Genomic DNA, 17,255 nt, shown 5'->3' on the forward strand with positions numbered 1-17,255 from the left:
AAGTTATTAGAGTATTAGTTTTCTATTGCTGCTGTAATGAACTACTGCAAACTTAGTGGCGTAACACAAGACAAATGATTATGTTACAGCTCTGGAAGTCAGAAGTCAGAAATGAATCTGACTGAAAACAAATGCAAGTGTCAGCAGTGCTGAGCTCCTTCCCAGCTTCTAGATGAGGCCTGCTTTCCTTGGCTCGTGACTCTCTTCCACCTTTCAAGCTAGCAATTCCTACTCCAGTTCTCCTCATGTTGCCATCTCTCTGATGTTGATTCCCATATTATGCCACGTATAATATATACTTTTGGCCCAAATTTTGGAGGGAAAAGTCATGGTACACATTATACATGGGTAGTACTGATTCTGTATCTATATAAATGTTTTTAATTCTTTTATTTATGCTTATGCATTAAAAGTATAACTCTAGAAAGCCATGACAATATCTGTATGCAAAATAATGCCCTGGAATACGATAATCGGTTTTCTTTCTAAATCTAAATAAATAATTGAATTAAATAATGAAAACAGAATATTTTTTTTTCCTGAAAATTTGGGCCAAAACATAGGTGCACACTGTACATGACAGTGCATTGCACACAGCAAAATACAGTATTTTGCTTTCCTATTCCCAGCGTGGGGAACTTTGTGATCACGTTGGACCCACCTCCATAGTACAGGATAATCTCTTTTATCTTAAAGTCAGCAGATTATCAATCTTTGTTTCATTTGCAAATTTAATTCTCCCTTACCATTTGACAATGTGTTGGGTTGGCCAAAAGTTTAATTTTTTTTCTTACTATGGCTCTAGTAGCTCTTAGCTGTCTTTAACTTCATTCCAAATAGTTTTGTTAGATTGTATTATGACAGCTGTCATATCAGTGTGCATTTAAAAAAACTTATCAAAATTGGTGACTTTTTGTGTAGCCATTTTAATATTGAAGATGGAAGAAAATAGGCAAGATTTTTGGCATATTATGCTTTATTATTTCAAGAAAGGTGAAAACAAAACTGAAATGCACACACCACAAAGACTTGCGAGTATATGGAGAAGGGGCTGTGACTGATGGAAGGTGTCAAAAGTGGTTTGTGAGGTTTTGTGCTGGAGATTTCCCGCTGGATGATGCTCCATGGTTGGGTAGACCAGCTGAAGTTGATAGTGATCAAATTGAGACATTAATTGAGAACAATCCACATTATACCACATGGGAGATAACCAACATACTCAAAATATCCAAATCAATAAAGTTACTGGTGAAAATGAAGAACGTGTCTTTTATTTTATGGAAAAAAAAGAGCAGGCTTTGTGGCCAGCCCAATATTTTACAGGTCAATAATTCTGCCTCCACCAAATCATCTAAATGATTTAAGCCTTATTTTACTATCTCCAAAGTATATTAATAGTACTTGTCAAAGTCTCCTTTATGAAAGCATATATGAAAAGAGCTAAGCATAAGGCCTGACACATTGTGTACTCATATAACATCATTGTCAATATTGTTAATATTATTATTAAGAGTAGCATTATCTCTAAGCACATCACATTAACATACAGTAATCTCTCAATACATGTGTAATCCGTCCCTTAGGATATACCTTAATTGGCAAATATGAAGTCCGTTTGAAGCCAGAAAGCTGAGTAATGACTTTCATTTGTTATATGAATGCATCATGCCTTAGCTTGGTTCTGAGGTTAGCAGTGTAAGCTGGTATGAAGGCACTTGCACTTGTTTTTCCCAAATAGAGATGAAGTAGAACTGGAGGTGAGGAGTCAAATGCCTGGAAAAGAACAAGAATATCTTTGGGACAGTATTCTAAAAATTAGAAGTGACTCTACGGCAGGCACACACACGATAGCCTTTGCCATTCATTTTCTTAACCTTCTCTCTATTGTTGCTTGTATATATTAATGATTAATTATTAGTAATTATTAATTAATTATTATTGTTACCATTTCTGAGGGACCCGTTTTCAATTCCAACTTTATTCCTTTGCTTTTGACAGCTGCTGACTTATGCAATAAGCTTGTTTCTTAACACATTTCTGGCCATGGCAGTAGAATTGAAAATGCTTCACAAGGAACTTAAAGCATTTTGTACTTGACTTCTCTTATGTCTCATGAGTTTCAAAGTGACTGTGAAAGCGGCAGTGAAGGGTGAGATTTTAGCATTTTTGAAATGTTGCTTTATCACGATCTGATAATTGCTAATCTTCAAAATTTTAAAAAAACCCTTCCATTTTAAAGACTCATGCAAAAAAACTTAAGTTTAGGTGTAGTAAGAAACTACTTGGGAACACACGCATTTTTATGTAGTTTCATTCACGCAAGACAACACGACCTCAACACTCAAAGTCAATTATAGGTTAAAGATAAAAGAAAGGTTTTAACATGAGATTTATAGAGTCAGAGAGGCTCTGCGTAATGGGTGATCAAGAAGGCATGGGATGCCCATGCTGAAGGCATTAGGTGGCGCATTTTTTGATCTTCAAAAGCAGAAAAGAAAGGGAGACCTACCATCATGCATCCAAAGCCTTTCTTATGCCTTAAGGCCACTTAGGAAAAGACAGCATCTCTGAATTACAGAACTCATGCATAATTTGTCATCAGCATAAAAGAATGTGTCAGATGTAATGTCCATTAATTTTTCCCATAGTAGCCTGTAATTCAAAATTCACAAAATAGAAATAATATCATCTAGTCTCATATGAAATATCAAATATCACCAACTGCAAGGATTTTAGTGTTATCCTGTGAGAATAACTGAGTAACAAAAACATGCTGAAGTAACTTTTAAACTTTCTTGTATTTAGCATTTTTCTGAAGAACTATGAGTTGCTAGCAAACACTTCACTTTGACATATGTCCATTTATTTAGATGTTTTAGTAGATGAATAGTTCCAAGGCCAGTGGCTAATAAGAATTTGTCAGTGCTGACAGAAAAGCAATTCTTAGAGTTATTAAATAATAAAAACATAATTTACATTCCAGTTAGCTTCACACTGTCATTTTTGATAGAGTGTTGAAAGGAGGTAAAGACAAATGTTTGTGGAATTCTAAAATGTGGCAGTGTAGTATAAAACAAACAAAGATGACACAAAATTCAAGAGTTGGTTATTTATTTCCAAAACAAGAACCATATTAGTAAGAAAACATGAAAACAGAGCCTTTAGCCTTTACCAGATAAAATCTTATTGCAAGTGTAAGGACTTTAATATTTTTCACTTTCTTACAAAAATGAGAATGAAATAAGATATTTTGTTTTAAACACTGACAGACATGGGTCAAATTCCTGCATTCAATATAAATTTACCCTTGTCCCCAAAGTCCCAGTTGCACAGCAACACTTTTTCTCTGCTCATTCTCCAGTTCTTGGAGAAATTAATCACAACTCACATGAAAGAGCCGGTAAAAACTGTTAAAGCACTGTGTGGTATAACAACTCCTTATAGCTAATTGCCATGTGCCTCTGTGTAAACCCAGTCACTGGCAAGAGGAATGGACTCTTCATGGCTTTCTAAGTCAATACTCATCTCCTGGAACTAACTGGAAAACTGTCAGCTTCCTTGAGCACAATGGAAGGATACAGTCATAAAGGCAGGATAGCGAACAAACCATACTTGCTGTAACACATATTTAGTAACTCAATGTATCAACCTGGGGTGGGGGGAGTGCCTTAGAGAAATCAGTAATTATAAGATAATTACTAAAAATTGGGGCCTTCAATTACATCAAAGTGAATTTGTAGAAACATAATATAGGAATGTATTTTACCTAGCAGACACTGAAAGACGTGTATGTAATATAGAATAAGTGTGCAGTGATTAATAAAACACAACTAAGTTATTGTCACACTAAGTCTGTCTGAGGTGGGTTTCAATCTACTTAGTGCCAGTAATTTTTATTTTTCTTTAAGATGGAAATCCAGAGCTAAATTGAGAAAAAAATGCGAACTCACTGAAAAGGGAAACATATGCTATTGCTTACAAAGACAAAAATATCAGTATAAAGCATATCAAAATATTATAGTTGATTAAACCTATAGAACAGAATTTCTAAATATTATTGTAATTTTTTTCTTTGTAGCTGAACTTAAAAGAAGTTAGACTTAATGGTTTGTACTAAAAGTTTATGAGAATATGTCTGGTCTCTGACATCCAGGTTGAATCTTGTATTTTTAACAAGAATAACAATAAGAAGCAAGTGAAAAAAACTATAATTAATATAAATATGTGGAGCTCCTTTAGTATTCAGTTAAAAGCAAAACGAAATGTGTGTGAATATATCTACATACAAGAACTCTTCGCTTTTTGAAAGCATGACGAGGAAATTTCATTTCAGAAGGATAATATAAGAGTATACGTTCATAAATACAGAAACCTGTTCAAAAATATATTTCTTATCTATGTGAGCTTCTTAAGTATGTAAATAAACTTTAAAATGGTACAGACATACTTGGAAACAGTGGACTATTGATCAGTCATTTTGAATTATTTCATAGGCAAACATAACAGTGGTATATCCTGACTATGCCTATAGAATCTTTAGAGTTTGATTTGCTCCAGTTCAGGCTTCTAACTGAAGAAAAGGTTATAGAAAGTTAACATGCAGGCTATATTTTAAAAATATTATTATTAATAATAAATTTTTTATTTGGAGATATAATTTAAAAGTTATGAATAAATCTTTATGACGGACATGACAGGTGATACGTAGACAGCAAACTCACAGTCCTTGCCTTCAAGGAGTTCAATAACTAAGAAAGAGATTAAGACATGTTCATAAATTGCTATAATACAAGACAGAGTGTGGCCAATGTCATATAAAAGGCACAAATAAACTGCTGCGAGAGTAAATGGGTAGTGGTTTGGGGGTGAAGTTTTGACTCTTTTTGTCCTCATCAATAAAAACAGAGTGGTTGGGACAGCAAAACACAAAATCGCAGACAGAAATGCCCATAAATCTATGTGGCAAGTTATTACTGACAACCGCCAACACAGGAGTGGATGGCATTGGGTAGTTCGTGGGTAGGACTTGTTGCTGTCAGCAATTGTGAAAGAGAACGTTGGGGAAAGGCAGAGGATCTGAAAATGCTGAGAGCAAGAGAACCTAAAAATCTGCAACACATATTCTTGGGAAAGCTCAGCTGGTAATGAAATAAGGAAGCTAATCTTATTTAAACACCCAGAAAAGGAAAAGAAAGGGGCCAAATTCCATACAAGCTTATTACCAGGAAAATGAAAGAACAGAAACAAATCGATGTGTTTACAGACAAAGAAAGTGTGCTAGAAATAAACACTGCCACCTAATATTATTAGGGAAGTGAAAAAATTAAGATTGGCCAAAATGAAAAATCTGGCTTCATACTGTCTTTAAAATACAAATCTACATTAAAAAGATTTTAAAAAGGTTATAAATTAAAAAATAGACAAAGGTACATTGTGATAATTTAAATACAAAAATCAGATTTTGAAACTTGACATTTAAATTTTAAAAATATAAAATTTATAATAAGGAAGTAATTATTTGTGTCTGTGTGCCAAATAACACAGCGATTATTTTCTAAGCCAAAAATAGAAGATGTATTAAAAAGTGGGGAAAAGCATGTTGATACATTTTAATTTTCCCTCCTCAATCCTAAACTAATTAAGCAGAAGATAAACATATTAGGAAGAGTATGGAGGGTCTAAACAATATAATTAATGAGAAAAAAAAAAACCCTAAAACTCAGTGATAGAGAATATACTTTTTTTAACTTTTCATGAAACGATAATGAAAATTAACCATAACTTACACTGGAACATACAGCACAATAAACTCCTCCCGAAAAGAAACCAAGCCAGCAGCATTATCTGACCACAATGTAATAACACCAGAAGTCATTAACAAAATTGCTTTAAAAGCCCTTCCACTACTAGCTTTGGCTGTTGTGGCTCAGTGGATTGAGTGCTGGCCTTCGAACTAAAGGGCTACCTGGCTGATTCCTGGTCAGGGCACAGGCCTGGGTTATGGGCTAGGTCTCCAGTAGGGGGCGCACAAGAGGCAACCACACACTGGTGTTTCTTTCCCTCTTTCTCCCTCCCTCCCCTCTGTCTCAAATAAAATAAAATAAGATAAGATAAGATAAAATAAAAGCCCTTCCACTACTAAATAAACACATATACACACACTAAAAATTAAACAACTATAGGGACCAAAGGAGTAATTAAAATTAAATTTTAGAATTTCTTAAAAATTTACAATTGCATCAAAAAGCATAAATATGTAGGAATAAATTTAACCACAGAGGTGAAAGACCTGCGCTCTGAAAACTGTACGACATTGGAGAAATTAAAGATGCAAATACAGGGAAGGATAAGCTCCAAGATGGGAAGGGGTTATATTGTTAAGCTCTGCTTACTACCTTAAGCAATATACAGATTCAATGAAATGTTTATTGCAATGCCAGTGGTAGTTTTCTTAGAATTAGAATAACTAATCTTAAAATGTATATGAAACAAAAGACCCCAAATAGCAAAATAAGTGCTTAAAAAGTAGAAAGTTGAGAAATATATGCTCCCTCAAAACCAACTCTATACATAAAGCTATGATAATCAAAATACCATGATACAGCCCTGGCCGGGTAGCTCAGTTGGTTGGAGCATTGTCTTGATACACCAAGGTTGCATGTTGGATTCCTGGTCAGGGTTCATGGAAGAAGCAAACAATGAATGCACCAATAAGTACATAAATAGGTAGTGGAACAAGAAATCAGTGGTTCTCTGTTGTTCTCTCTATGTCTCTCTCAAACAATCAATACATTTAAAAATAAAAAAAAAAACACTGGTACTAACATGAAAACAGATATAGAGAATAAAAAGAGAGCCTATAAGTAAATCCTTGCTTAAATGGTCAATTAATCTACACTGAAGTAGGCAAGAATATACAATGGGGTAAAGACAATCTCTCCAAGAACTGGTGTTGACAAAACTGGAAAGATACATTCCAAAAAATGAAATTGAACCACCTTCTTATACCATTTACCAAAAAATGGATTAAAGACTTAAATGTAAGACCTGAAACTATAAAATTTCTGGAAGAAAATATAGACAGTAAACTCTTTGGCATTGCTCTTAGCAATATCTTTTTGGACATGTCATGGCTCCTTGGTCAAGGGAAGCAAGAAAAAAGAAACAAATGAGACTGCATCGACTAAAAAGTTTTTTGCACAGTTAAGGAAACCGTCAACAAAATGAAAGAACAATCTATTGGGTGGGAGAAGATACTTACAAAAGATACATCTGATAAAAGGTACATATATAAAATATATATTTCATAAGCCTTACCATTACAAAATTAAACAATCCAATGAAAAAATGGCTAGAGAACTTGAAAGGCACTTCTAAGAGGACATACAGATGGCCAATAGATAATCTGAAAAGATGTTCAACATCACTAATCATCAGAGAGATGCAAATTTAAATCACAAAGAGATATCACCTCACACTGGTCAGAATGGCTATCCTCAATGAATCAACACATATTAAGTACTGGAGAGGATGTAGAGACGAGGGGAACTCTCATGCACCGTTTGTGAGATTGTAAACTGGTTCAGCCACTATGGAAATTAGTTAGGAGGTTCCTCAAAATTTTTTTTTAAAATAGAGCTGACATACATTCAGCAATTATATATCTGGGTAAAACACTAATTTGAAAAGATATATGCAACCCTATGTCTATTGTAGCCTTATTTGTAATAGCCAAGATTTGGAAGCACTCTAACTTGCTACATAAAATAAACAACAAAAAAAGAAACACAGTACATTTTGATTTATATGTGGAAAACAAAAAAGAAAACAAATGAATAAACAAAATAAAAACTGACACATAGATATAGAGAACAATTTGATATTTACAAAAGGAGAGGAGTTTGGAGATGGGAATAAAAAAATGGTCCAGCCAAGATGGAGGCATTGGTAGACACTCTGTGCCTCCTCGCACAACCAAAGGAAGGACAACAACAAATTTAAAAACAAAAAACAACCAGAACTACCAAAAAATCGAACTGTATGGAAGTCCGACAACCAAGGAGTTAAAGAAGAAATATTCATCCAAACTGGTAGGAGGGGTGGAGATGGGCAGCCAGGGCAAAGAGGACTCACAGCGAGGTGGCGGCTGGCAGAGCGGGTGATCCCACACTTGCATGCAGATAAACTGGGAGGAAAAACTGGGGAGCAAGAGAGATCACACAACCCAAGTTTCCAGCTCAGGGAAATAAAGCCTCAAAACCTCTGATTGAAAAAACCTGTGGGGGTTGAGGCAGCAGGAGAAACCACGAGCCTCAAAGGAGAGTTCGTTGGAGGGACCCACAGGGTCCTAGAACATACACAAACCCACCCACCTGGGAACAAGGACCAAAAGGGCCCAATTTGCTTGTGGGGAGCAGTGAAAGTGACTGAAAGCCAGCAGAGAGCTAAACAAATGGCACTGTTATGTCTTGGACCTCTCCCCCACATACAGTGCCGCAAAACAGTGATGTGGGTTGCCCCACCTTGGTGAATACCTAAGGCTCTGCCCCTTACTATGTAACAGATGTGTCAAGACAAAAAAAAAATGGCCCAAATGAAAGAACAGATTAAAGCTCCAGAAAAAATATAACCAAGTGATGAAGAGATAGACAACCTATCAGATGCATAATTCAAGACACTGGCAATCAGGGTGCTCACAGAATTGGCTGACTATGGTTGAAAATAGAGGAAAAAATGAAGGCTAGGCAAAGTGAAATAAAGGAAAATGTACAGGAAACCAACAGTGACGGGAAGGAAACTGGTACTCAAATCAAAGGTTTGGACCAGAAGGAAGAAATAAACATTCAACCGAAACAGAATGAAAAAACAAGCATTAAAAAAAATGAGAGGCTTAGGAACTTCTGGGACAACTTTAAACATTCCAACATCCAAATTCTAGGGGTGCCAGAAGGAGAAGAGGAAGAGCAACAAAGTGAAAACTTATTTGAAAACATAATGAGGGAGAACTTCCCCAACCTGGCAAAGGAAATAAACTTCCAGGAAGTCCAGGAAGCTCAAAGAGTCCCAAACAAGTTGGACCCAAGGAAGCACACATCAAGGTACATCATACTTACATTACCCAAGATTAAAGATAAGGAGAGAATCTTAAAAGCAGCAAGAGGAAAGGAGAGAGTTACCTACCAAGGAGTTCCTGTAATGCCATCAGCTGATTTCTTTCTCAAAAAAAAAATCTTGCAGGCAAGAAGGGGCTGGAAAGAAGTGTTCCAAGTCATGAAAGGCAAGGACCTACATCCGAGATGACTCTTTCCAGCAAAGCAATTATTTAGAATGGAAGGGCAGATCAAGTGCTCCCCAGATAAGGTTAAGTTAAAGCAGTTCATCATCACCAAGCCCTTATGATATGAAATGTTAAAGGGACTTATGGAAGAAAAAGAAGATCAAAACTATGAACAGTAAAATGACAACAAACTCACAACTATCAACAACTGAACCTAAAAATAACAAAAACAAAAACCAACTAAGCAAACAAATAGAATAGGAACAGAATCACAGAAATGGAGATCACATGGAGGATTATCAGCAGGGAAGCGGGGGGGATGGGGGGAAAGGTACAGAGAATAAGAAGCCTAAATGGTAGGTAGAAAATAGACAGGGGGGTTAAGAGTAGCATAGGAAATGTAGAAGCCCAAGAACTTATATGTACAACCCATGGACATGAACTAGGGTGTTGGAATGCGGTTGGGAGGGGGTGTGCAGGGCAGAGGGGAATAAATGGGTGAAAATGGGACAACTGTAATAGCAAAATCAATAAAATATATTAAAGAAAAAAGAAAAAATGGTGGAGGCATTAAAAATGTACTTATTGAAAATGATTTTACATGTTTCTTTATGTTGTTTTCTGTCTTCCAAATATGAGATTTTGCTAAAAAAAGCATATAACAAAAAATGCTGTTGTATTCTAAAATAACTTTTTAAAAGAATTTCCACTTTGTGATTTAAAATAAAAATAATCTACTCAGCAGTCAGGTAAAAGAAAGGAAACTATAAATATCAGATTTTATATGCAAAACCCATTGTTTTAGAAAAACTGATTCCTGAAGATATTCAATTGTTTGAAATCAAGACAGATAATCTGTAAGCCATTTTAGAAAATAGAATTGGAAACAGCTTTTTTCTTGCATTTTTATTATGTTCAGGAACAGCAAGTAAAGTTAGCATCACTTTCTAATATGCTTTGAGAAAGCACGCCTTGCTGTGATCTTGTTACTTTCCAAATCATTGCTTCATCTTTTAAATAATAATGAAACTCATAAGGGAGGAATTTGACTGATCTTATTCTACTGAGAAATCACAGTATATGTCCAGATTTAGGAGATGGGGAGAAACCCACTAGGTTGCCAGCTTTAGCAGAGCATCAACAGAGTCTACATCTTTGGGGACTTGAATAATGATGAATAAGAGCAACAGATCAAAGAGGATGGAAACAAAGCAAGTGCTCATTTAAAGCAATAATAATGACTACAGCCTCAGCAGTAAATCAAAAGAAAACATTCAGTATGTCTTAATAGAGTTTAAGAAAACATGCTGTGGTAACAAAGCAAAAACTTGATGAATACATAACCAAAAAAATCCTTAGGGCATAAATGCAATGATTAGAAATAACATTGAAGTGAGACATCTATTAGAATCCTTTGTGCAGCACCTTACCCACCCACTGCATGCATACTAATGCTGCTCTTTTAAGACTAAATGTAGCATAATTTGCATTCAAAGAAGATACAAACTAAATATGCCAAAAGTATAAAACTTAGGAAAGCGTAGTGGTGCTGCTCTGTGGGTTCAAGGGAAATATGTAAACAGGCATCTGTACAAAGTGAGTAAGTGTTTATTATGAAGAACTTCCCATGAGATGTCAGTTTGACATTACTAGACAGAAATAGAAAAGTATTGTCTTCAATTAAACAGAGAGAATAAAGAATGAATGGGAAATGACCAGGATGTCAATTTATGTAACCTATCACAAGAAAGTTACTAATGTAGTAAAACTTGATATAACAGAGACATAACATTAGGTATGGTATTGAAACCGGAAAAGACACCGGCGTTCGGGCTGCCTGTCACTACCAAACCCAGTAAGCAACGACAGCGACTGAATCTTTATGGGAGCTGTATTCAGATGGCCGGGGATCTGAGAAGATGGTGGGTTCACACCTTAACAGATCATCTTCCCTTTTCTTTCCAGGCCAGACCTTTTACAAGGGGTGGGGGTGGATAAACAAGGTGCGGTGAGGGCTTTGAGATTCAGAAACTGCAACATTCCTGTCCGGGGCAGTTAGCTGTTCCCAGAGTTGGGTGGTGTCTGTCTCCACTGGAACACAAAGGCCCGGATGCCTCCACTTGTCCCCAGGCGGTAATCTCTAGCAGTGCCCCAGGAGGTCAGCTGTTTTCCCAGGAGCCAGGACGAGCCTTATCTGTAGTTTCTGAAACAAATGCTTTAACATATACATTACTGCCTAGGCTTATAACTTTTTACCTTAAACTACAATTTTCTAACTCTTCAGTCCCCTATCAGTATTTCCAGGATTGTGGTATTTCTTTTCAGTATAAATCTGGTGTTTCACTTATTGATTGTTCAATCTTCACACACCTGTGACTCATCTTGAGTAAACGAAATACTCCAGAGCTAAAGGAGTGGGTTGCTATACTGCAGTCTGATGTTTTACCCCATTTAGGCCCAGGACCTGCCTAAAATGCAAGCATGGATAATTGGAGGTGTTGTTAAAATCATTCATATGCAAGAATCTATTCTCTTTTTCATTATCCGGATACATCAGGCAGAAATATTTATTTAAAGCACATGTTGTTGCTGACTGCCAATTTTTTAATATTAGTTTTCATGTGCAGATGTAGACTCAGACTACCCTAAAGCTCAAGAGGTTACTTCCATGTGTCTGATAACTACAAATAACAAAGATGAGGCAAATTTGAATGTGCTGTACTATGATATTCAGCCAAGAGATTTTATTGATCAAATATGGGTATGGTAGATGTAATGAGAGTAAAGTAGCTCTTCACATTATGTATGTTCCTGGACAAGAAATCATTTGGTTTTGAAGGATGGGGACAGGGCTGGGTGGAAGTGGGCAAAGTGGGGGGAAATGGGGACATCTATAATAGTGTTTATGGTAAAAATGGTTAAAAAAAGTGGTGTTATATAGTTTTAATTTAGAAAAAGGGGGAAATGCTTATAATTCCATCAACCTAATAAAATCATTGTTAGTTTTTTTGTCTTTGCATATTTCTCTTGTCTTTCAGTTATGACAAACACCTTTACATGAGCAAACTTTGGTTAGGTTTCTGAAACTTCTAGGTCCTTTCTTATAAAATCCAGTTTCGGCGAAGAATCCTAAGTCCATTTACCCAGAAACCTCCACCCTTAATATCTAAGCATCCTCAATATCTGATGTGGTTCCTCATCTTTCACCATCTGCCTAGTGAGTGTCTTGATCACCCTGGCCCACCTTCCGTGAGAATCCTGTTGCATCAGTTGAGACTGAACCCTTCCTACTCCTGCTATTTCCTCATTAACTTTCTGTCCACTGACCTGCATTCTGTTGCTTGGCTATAAATTCCTACTCACCCATTTGCAGTGGAGGCCAGTATCTCTCCTCCACTGTGAAAACACATGGCAGTAGCCTCTATACATATTGTGATATCCCTGAATAAAGTCTGCCTTACCATCTTTAATGTGTCACTGAACATTTTTATTCACATAATACCTGCAATTCTGCAGTCTATTTTATTATAGAATAGATAAACGGAACGTGATATTTTACTACCTTCTTTTTTCTTAAAACATTAGTTTTTACATATCCTACCTTGCGAATTGACCATATGTTTAACCATTAGTTCACTACCATTGAATATTTGAGTGCTGTGCTTCATTTTTTAAAAGATTTTTTGTTTATTTATTTTTAGAGAGGGGAAGGGAGGAAGAAAAAGAGGGAAACATCGATGTGTGGTTGCCTCTCGTGAGCCCCCTACTGGGGACCTGGCTTGCAACCCAGGCAGGTGCACTGACTGGGAATCGAACCAGCAATCTTTTGGTTCCCAGGCCGGCACTCAACCACTGGGCCACACTAGCCAGGACTCAAGTAATAAAAATCTTTTGACTCAACAAATGATTTCTAATGTATTCAATAGCATCACCACCCCCGAGACATTGAACTCCTCTCCCTTGTCCATTGAGTCAATGGTACATGGTTGTTATTTAGGGTTCCAAATTATGGTTTAGGTTTGGAAACAGTGACATAGATAATAGAGTGTAGAATGATTAATGCATTAAGTGGTATCTTTGTGTTTTCTCACTCCATGTTTCATCATTCCCTGTTTTACCATTATTAGCAACATGATTCCTCTGATTTCTAGTAGTTCTTGACATTCCCATTTGTCTCCTTCCTGAGCGTCAGAATATCCCTGGAAGGACTAAGCCATTTATCTTATTAATTTTCAAAAACATGCTTCTAGCCCTGGCTGGTGTGGTTCAGTTGATTGAGTGACAGCCTGTGAACCAAAGGGTCGCCGGTTCGATTCCCAGTCAGGGCACATGCCTGGGTTGCGGGCTAGGTCCCCAGTAGGGGGAGCATGAGAGGCAACCACACAGTGATGTTTCTCTCCCTCTCTTTCTCCCTCCCTTCCCCTCTCTCTAAAAATAAATAAATAAAATATTTAAAAAAAAGAAACAGGCTTCTACCCCATAAAGAGGAATTTTGCTCATGAAGTATTTGGTTGTCCAGAAATATAATATGTTTACAAAAGTCAGTAATATGTTTACAAAAACATATATAATATGTTTATAATATGTTTACATAACCATGTAACTTCTGTTATTAAAGAAATGTTTTTTTATCAAATTTATTGGAGTGACATTGGGTAATAAAATTTTACAAGTTTCAGGTATGCAATTCTACTATACATCATCTGCATATTGTATTGTGTGTTTACCACCCTAAGTGAAGTCTTCCTAACTTTGTTTTTAATTATAAAAAATATTCTACAGCAGCCTACCAAGAGGACAAATGATTTTTAAAGTGTATTTATGATACATACATTTCATGTATTTGATAGTTTAAAAAGCAAGCTGAAGCATATTAATTTTTCAGTGTTTATCTGAGCATATATTCAATTGGGCATTTGAATTGTGCAACATCAAACCAAACGTGGTTAGAAGCACTAAAATTAAATATGTAGGGAATTGTCTGTCTTGGGAAGCACACAGGCCGCATCAGGGAGTAAAAGGTGGAGACATGGGAAGCTCACTCCCCAGGGCCTCTGAGTCCGTACAAAGGGAGGGAGGGCCAGCTCAGGAGCGAGAATGGCAGGAGAGAGGTCAGCATGAAGCCAGGGGGGAAATTGTTCAGGGAGGTGAGTCTGGGTGGGTGAGGGGTGCAGGAATTCATGGAACCAAAGGCTCCTCTACATTGGGGTGACTCTCAGCTGGCGGGGGAGGGCCTGAGACCCCACTAACCAGGACAGGGCGCCCGCGGTGGGCCAGCCAGGGAGCCTGGGCTCCTTCCATCCTCAGCCTTCTTCACCCTCCCCTGACCTCTCGGCCTACCTCCCCATCCTGCCCCTCCTTGGTCCCCCCCCCCCATTCCCCTTGGTGGTCCCACCCACCCTCCACCTTCTCCATTTTCCTCCATTCCCCTCCATGGACCCTCACACCCTCCCCCCCACTCGCCTCCGTGGTCTCTCCCTCCCTCCACCCCATCTCATTCAGGCCCCTTATCTCCCTTGGCCCCACCCTCCACTGACTTGCTGACATCAGCAGTGGGCCCTCGTGACATCACAGAACGTATCCTCTCCTGTCTCCAGGCACCCAGTGCGCATAGCAAAGCCAACCGCAGAGGCAGGTGGGACCGCAGGAGTGGTTGGTCCTTTTGGAAGGTGGCGGTGTGTACCGGCTGCGCAGCATCGGGGCTGAGGCTCTGAGTGGCAGACCCAGCGATGGAGGAGGAGGAGATGGAGGTGCCAGAGATGGAGGAGGTAGAGATGGAGGAGCCAGGGATGGAGGAGCCAGGGATGGAGGAGGCAGACATGGAGGTGCCAGGGACCAGCGGGACACAGGTGAGCAGGAGCCCCTCAGGTCCAGCCGAGTCCCCAACTCTGCCTTCCTCCCCCCCTCCTCCCCCACCGGCCCCGTCCCCGGACAGCGCCTCACACCCCACAGCCCGGCTCCAGCCTTCTTACCCACCCACCGACCTGGGGGGTGGCTGCCCCTCTAACCCAGGCCCCGTAAGCCACGCCCACCCTAACCCATGGGCCCCCCTGACCCGTGGTTCCCCCTTGTCCCTATCAGGATGCCCCCACACGGCCCGTTCCCGTGGATGCGTCCACGGCTGTAAAGCGCCTGCAAAAGGAACTGACGGACATCACTAAGGACCCCCCTCCCATGTGCTCTGCGGGGCCAGTGGGAAATGACATTTTCACATGGAGGGGGATCATCATGGGCCCCTCCAACAGCCCCTATGAGGGAGGGATCTTCTCCCTAAATAGATACTTCTCACATGATTACCCCTTTTACCCACCATGGATTTACTTCACCACCTGGATATACCACCCCAATATCGACAGAAGAGGACATTTCCATATAGACATTCTGAAGTCCCAGTGGTCGCCTGTGCTTACCATATCCAAAGTATTGTTATCCATCAGCTCCATGCTTTGCCACCCCAATCTCGATAACATCTTAGTCCCATCCATTGCGAGAATGTACTTAAGGAATAGGGAGAAGTATAATACTTTGGCACAGGCTTGGACGAGAAAATATGCCATGTGAGTGAGAAGTAAACAATAAGCCACCACCTTAATGAAACACCTGTCCGTTGAATGGGCTGTCCTTTGACTGCTTTCTGGCAGGTGTGGTTTCCCCATGTTCCTGGGCACACGGTGAACACCTGCCACATCAGGGGTGTGTGGAGGGGGTAGGGAGGCATTAGGGTGGGGAAGGCATGGGGGTGGGGGCAAGGGTGGGGGATGGGGGAGGCATTGGGCTGGGGAAGCATGGGGGTTGTACACCTCCTTATCGTGATGTGTGTGGAGTGGATGAGGGAGGCATGTGGGTGGGCCACGTTGGGGGTTATGCTGCACTAATGGACCACTGAGAAACGATTCTTCAGGTGTGTCTCATGTTTGCATGAGCACTAGCACTGTCTTTGAGTCTTCAGGCTGCGACCACAAAATGCCACAGAAAAGGTGACTTATGAACACAGAAATTCATTTCTCACAGTTATGTAGGCTGGGAAGGTCAAGACAGAAGTGGCAGCAGAATCAGTGGCTGTTAAGAACCCTCTTCTTTATAAACGATCTTCTCACTGTAACATTACATGGTGGGATGGGGCAATGGGGCTTTTGCAGGCTTCTTTTGTACGGGCACTAATCCCATTCATGAACATACCACTTTCATGGTGTAATCACTTTCCAAAGCCCCTGCTTCCTAGTACCCTCACCTTGGGAGTTAATATTTAAACATGAAATTGGGAGGACAAAATTCAGACCATAGAAGGCACTAATGGACTTGGTTATAAAGTATCTTTTGATGTGTGATCATGGAGCAAGAAGTCTTGCATGATGTAATAGAATCTTCCTTCTGGGCAGAGGGCAGGTTTGTATCTTGGCCAGTATATTAAAGGTAATGTCTTATGCTGGGGTAAACATGGTATAAGCTTTCTAGCAATCTGCCCTGTAATACCCAAGAGTTTCCTATGGTCCTGGATTCTCGGTTATGACACAAACCTACTGTGTGTTCGGCATTCACCTGCACTGCTCTGCATGTGTCCTGTGGGACTCCAAACATGTTTGTGAGCTCAAGTTCTTTGTCTCTGACCCAGAAGTCTGGTCTATTCTGCCATTGTCTATGAACTGTGGCAGGCGAAATAGCTTACAGATAGAATAAGTATAATCTCTGATTCTTCACAAAATATGGAAATGAACCCACATTTTGAAAGACATTACTCTAGGATTTCCCCAAAAGCTGATGACATACTTCTTTCATATATAAATACAAATATAGATGTTGCTATTAGTTTCTACCAACTGGGATAATAATGGTGGTGGTAATGGCAGATGAAGATTTTGGAATAAAAAGGACAATGGTAACAAAAAATTTGATCTTTATATTCCATTTCTTCTGTCCATTATACACTGTGCCTCTCTATAGGTTATTTTCAAAGTTTGGACAAACTCTGGGATTTGCT

At 38.9% G+C, this 17,255-nt stretch overlaps 1 protein-coding gene across 1 annotated transcript; it reads left to right on the plus strand.

Moving 5' to 3' along the window:
• The first annotated feature begins 15,006 nt into the window (after positions 1-15,006).
• Positions 15,007-15,838, plus strand: LOC123824280 (ubiquitin-conjugating enzyme E2 D4-like). Its single transcript, XM_045847391.1, has 2 exons — positions 15,007-15,126; positions 15,359-15,838. Exons 1-2 carry the CDS (start codon positions 15,007-15,009, stop codon positions 15,836-15,838), a joined length of 600 nt encoding a protein of 199 aa, XP_045703347.1.
• Positions 15,839-17,255: the final 1,417 nt, after the last annotated feature.

The sequence above is a fragment of the Phyllostomus hastatus genome, unplaced genomic scaffold (assembly GCF_019186645.2).
Source record: "Phyllostomus hastatus isolate PE091 unplaced genomic scaffold, TTU_PhHast_1.1 phas_contig_551, whole genome shotgun sequence".
Lineage (NCBI taxonomy): Eukaryota > Metazoa > Chordata > Mammalia > Chiroptera > Phyllostomidae > Phyllostomus > Phyllostomus hastatus.

Bases quoted from the DNA above. Each gene is read 5' to 3' on its own strand.
- LOC123824280 (XM_045847391.1), top strand. From the start codon at position 15,007: ATGGAGGAGGAGGAGATGGAGGTGCCAGAGATGGAGGAGGTAGAGATG. The intron at 15,127-15,358 runs GTGAGCAGGAGC...TGTCCCTATCAG, and splicing joins CAGGGACCAGCGGGACACAG to GATGCCCCCACACGGCCCGT.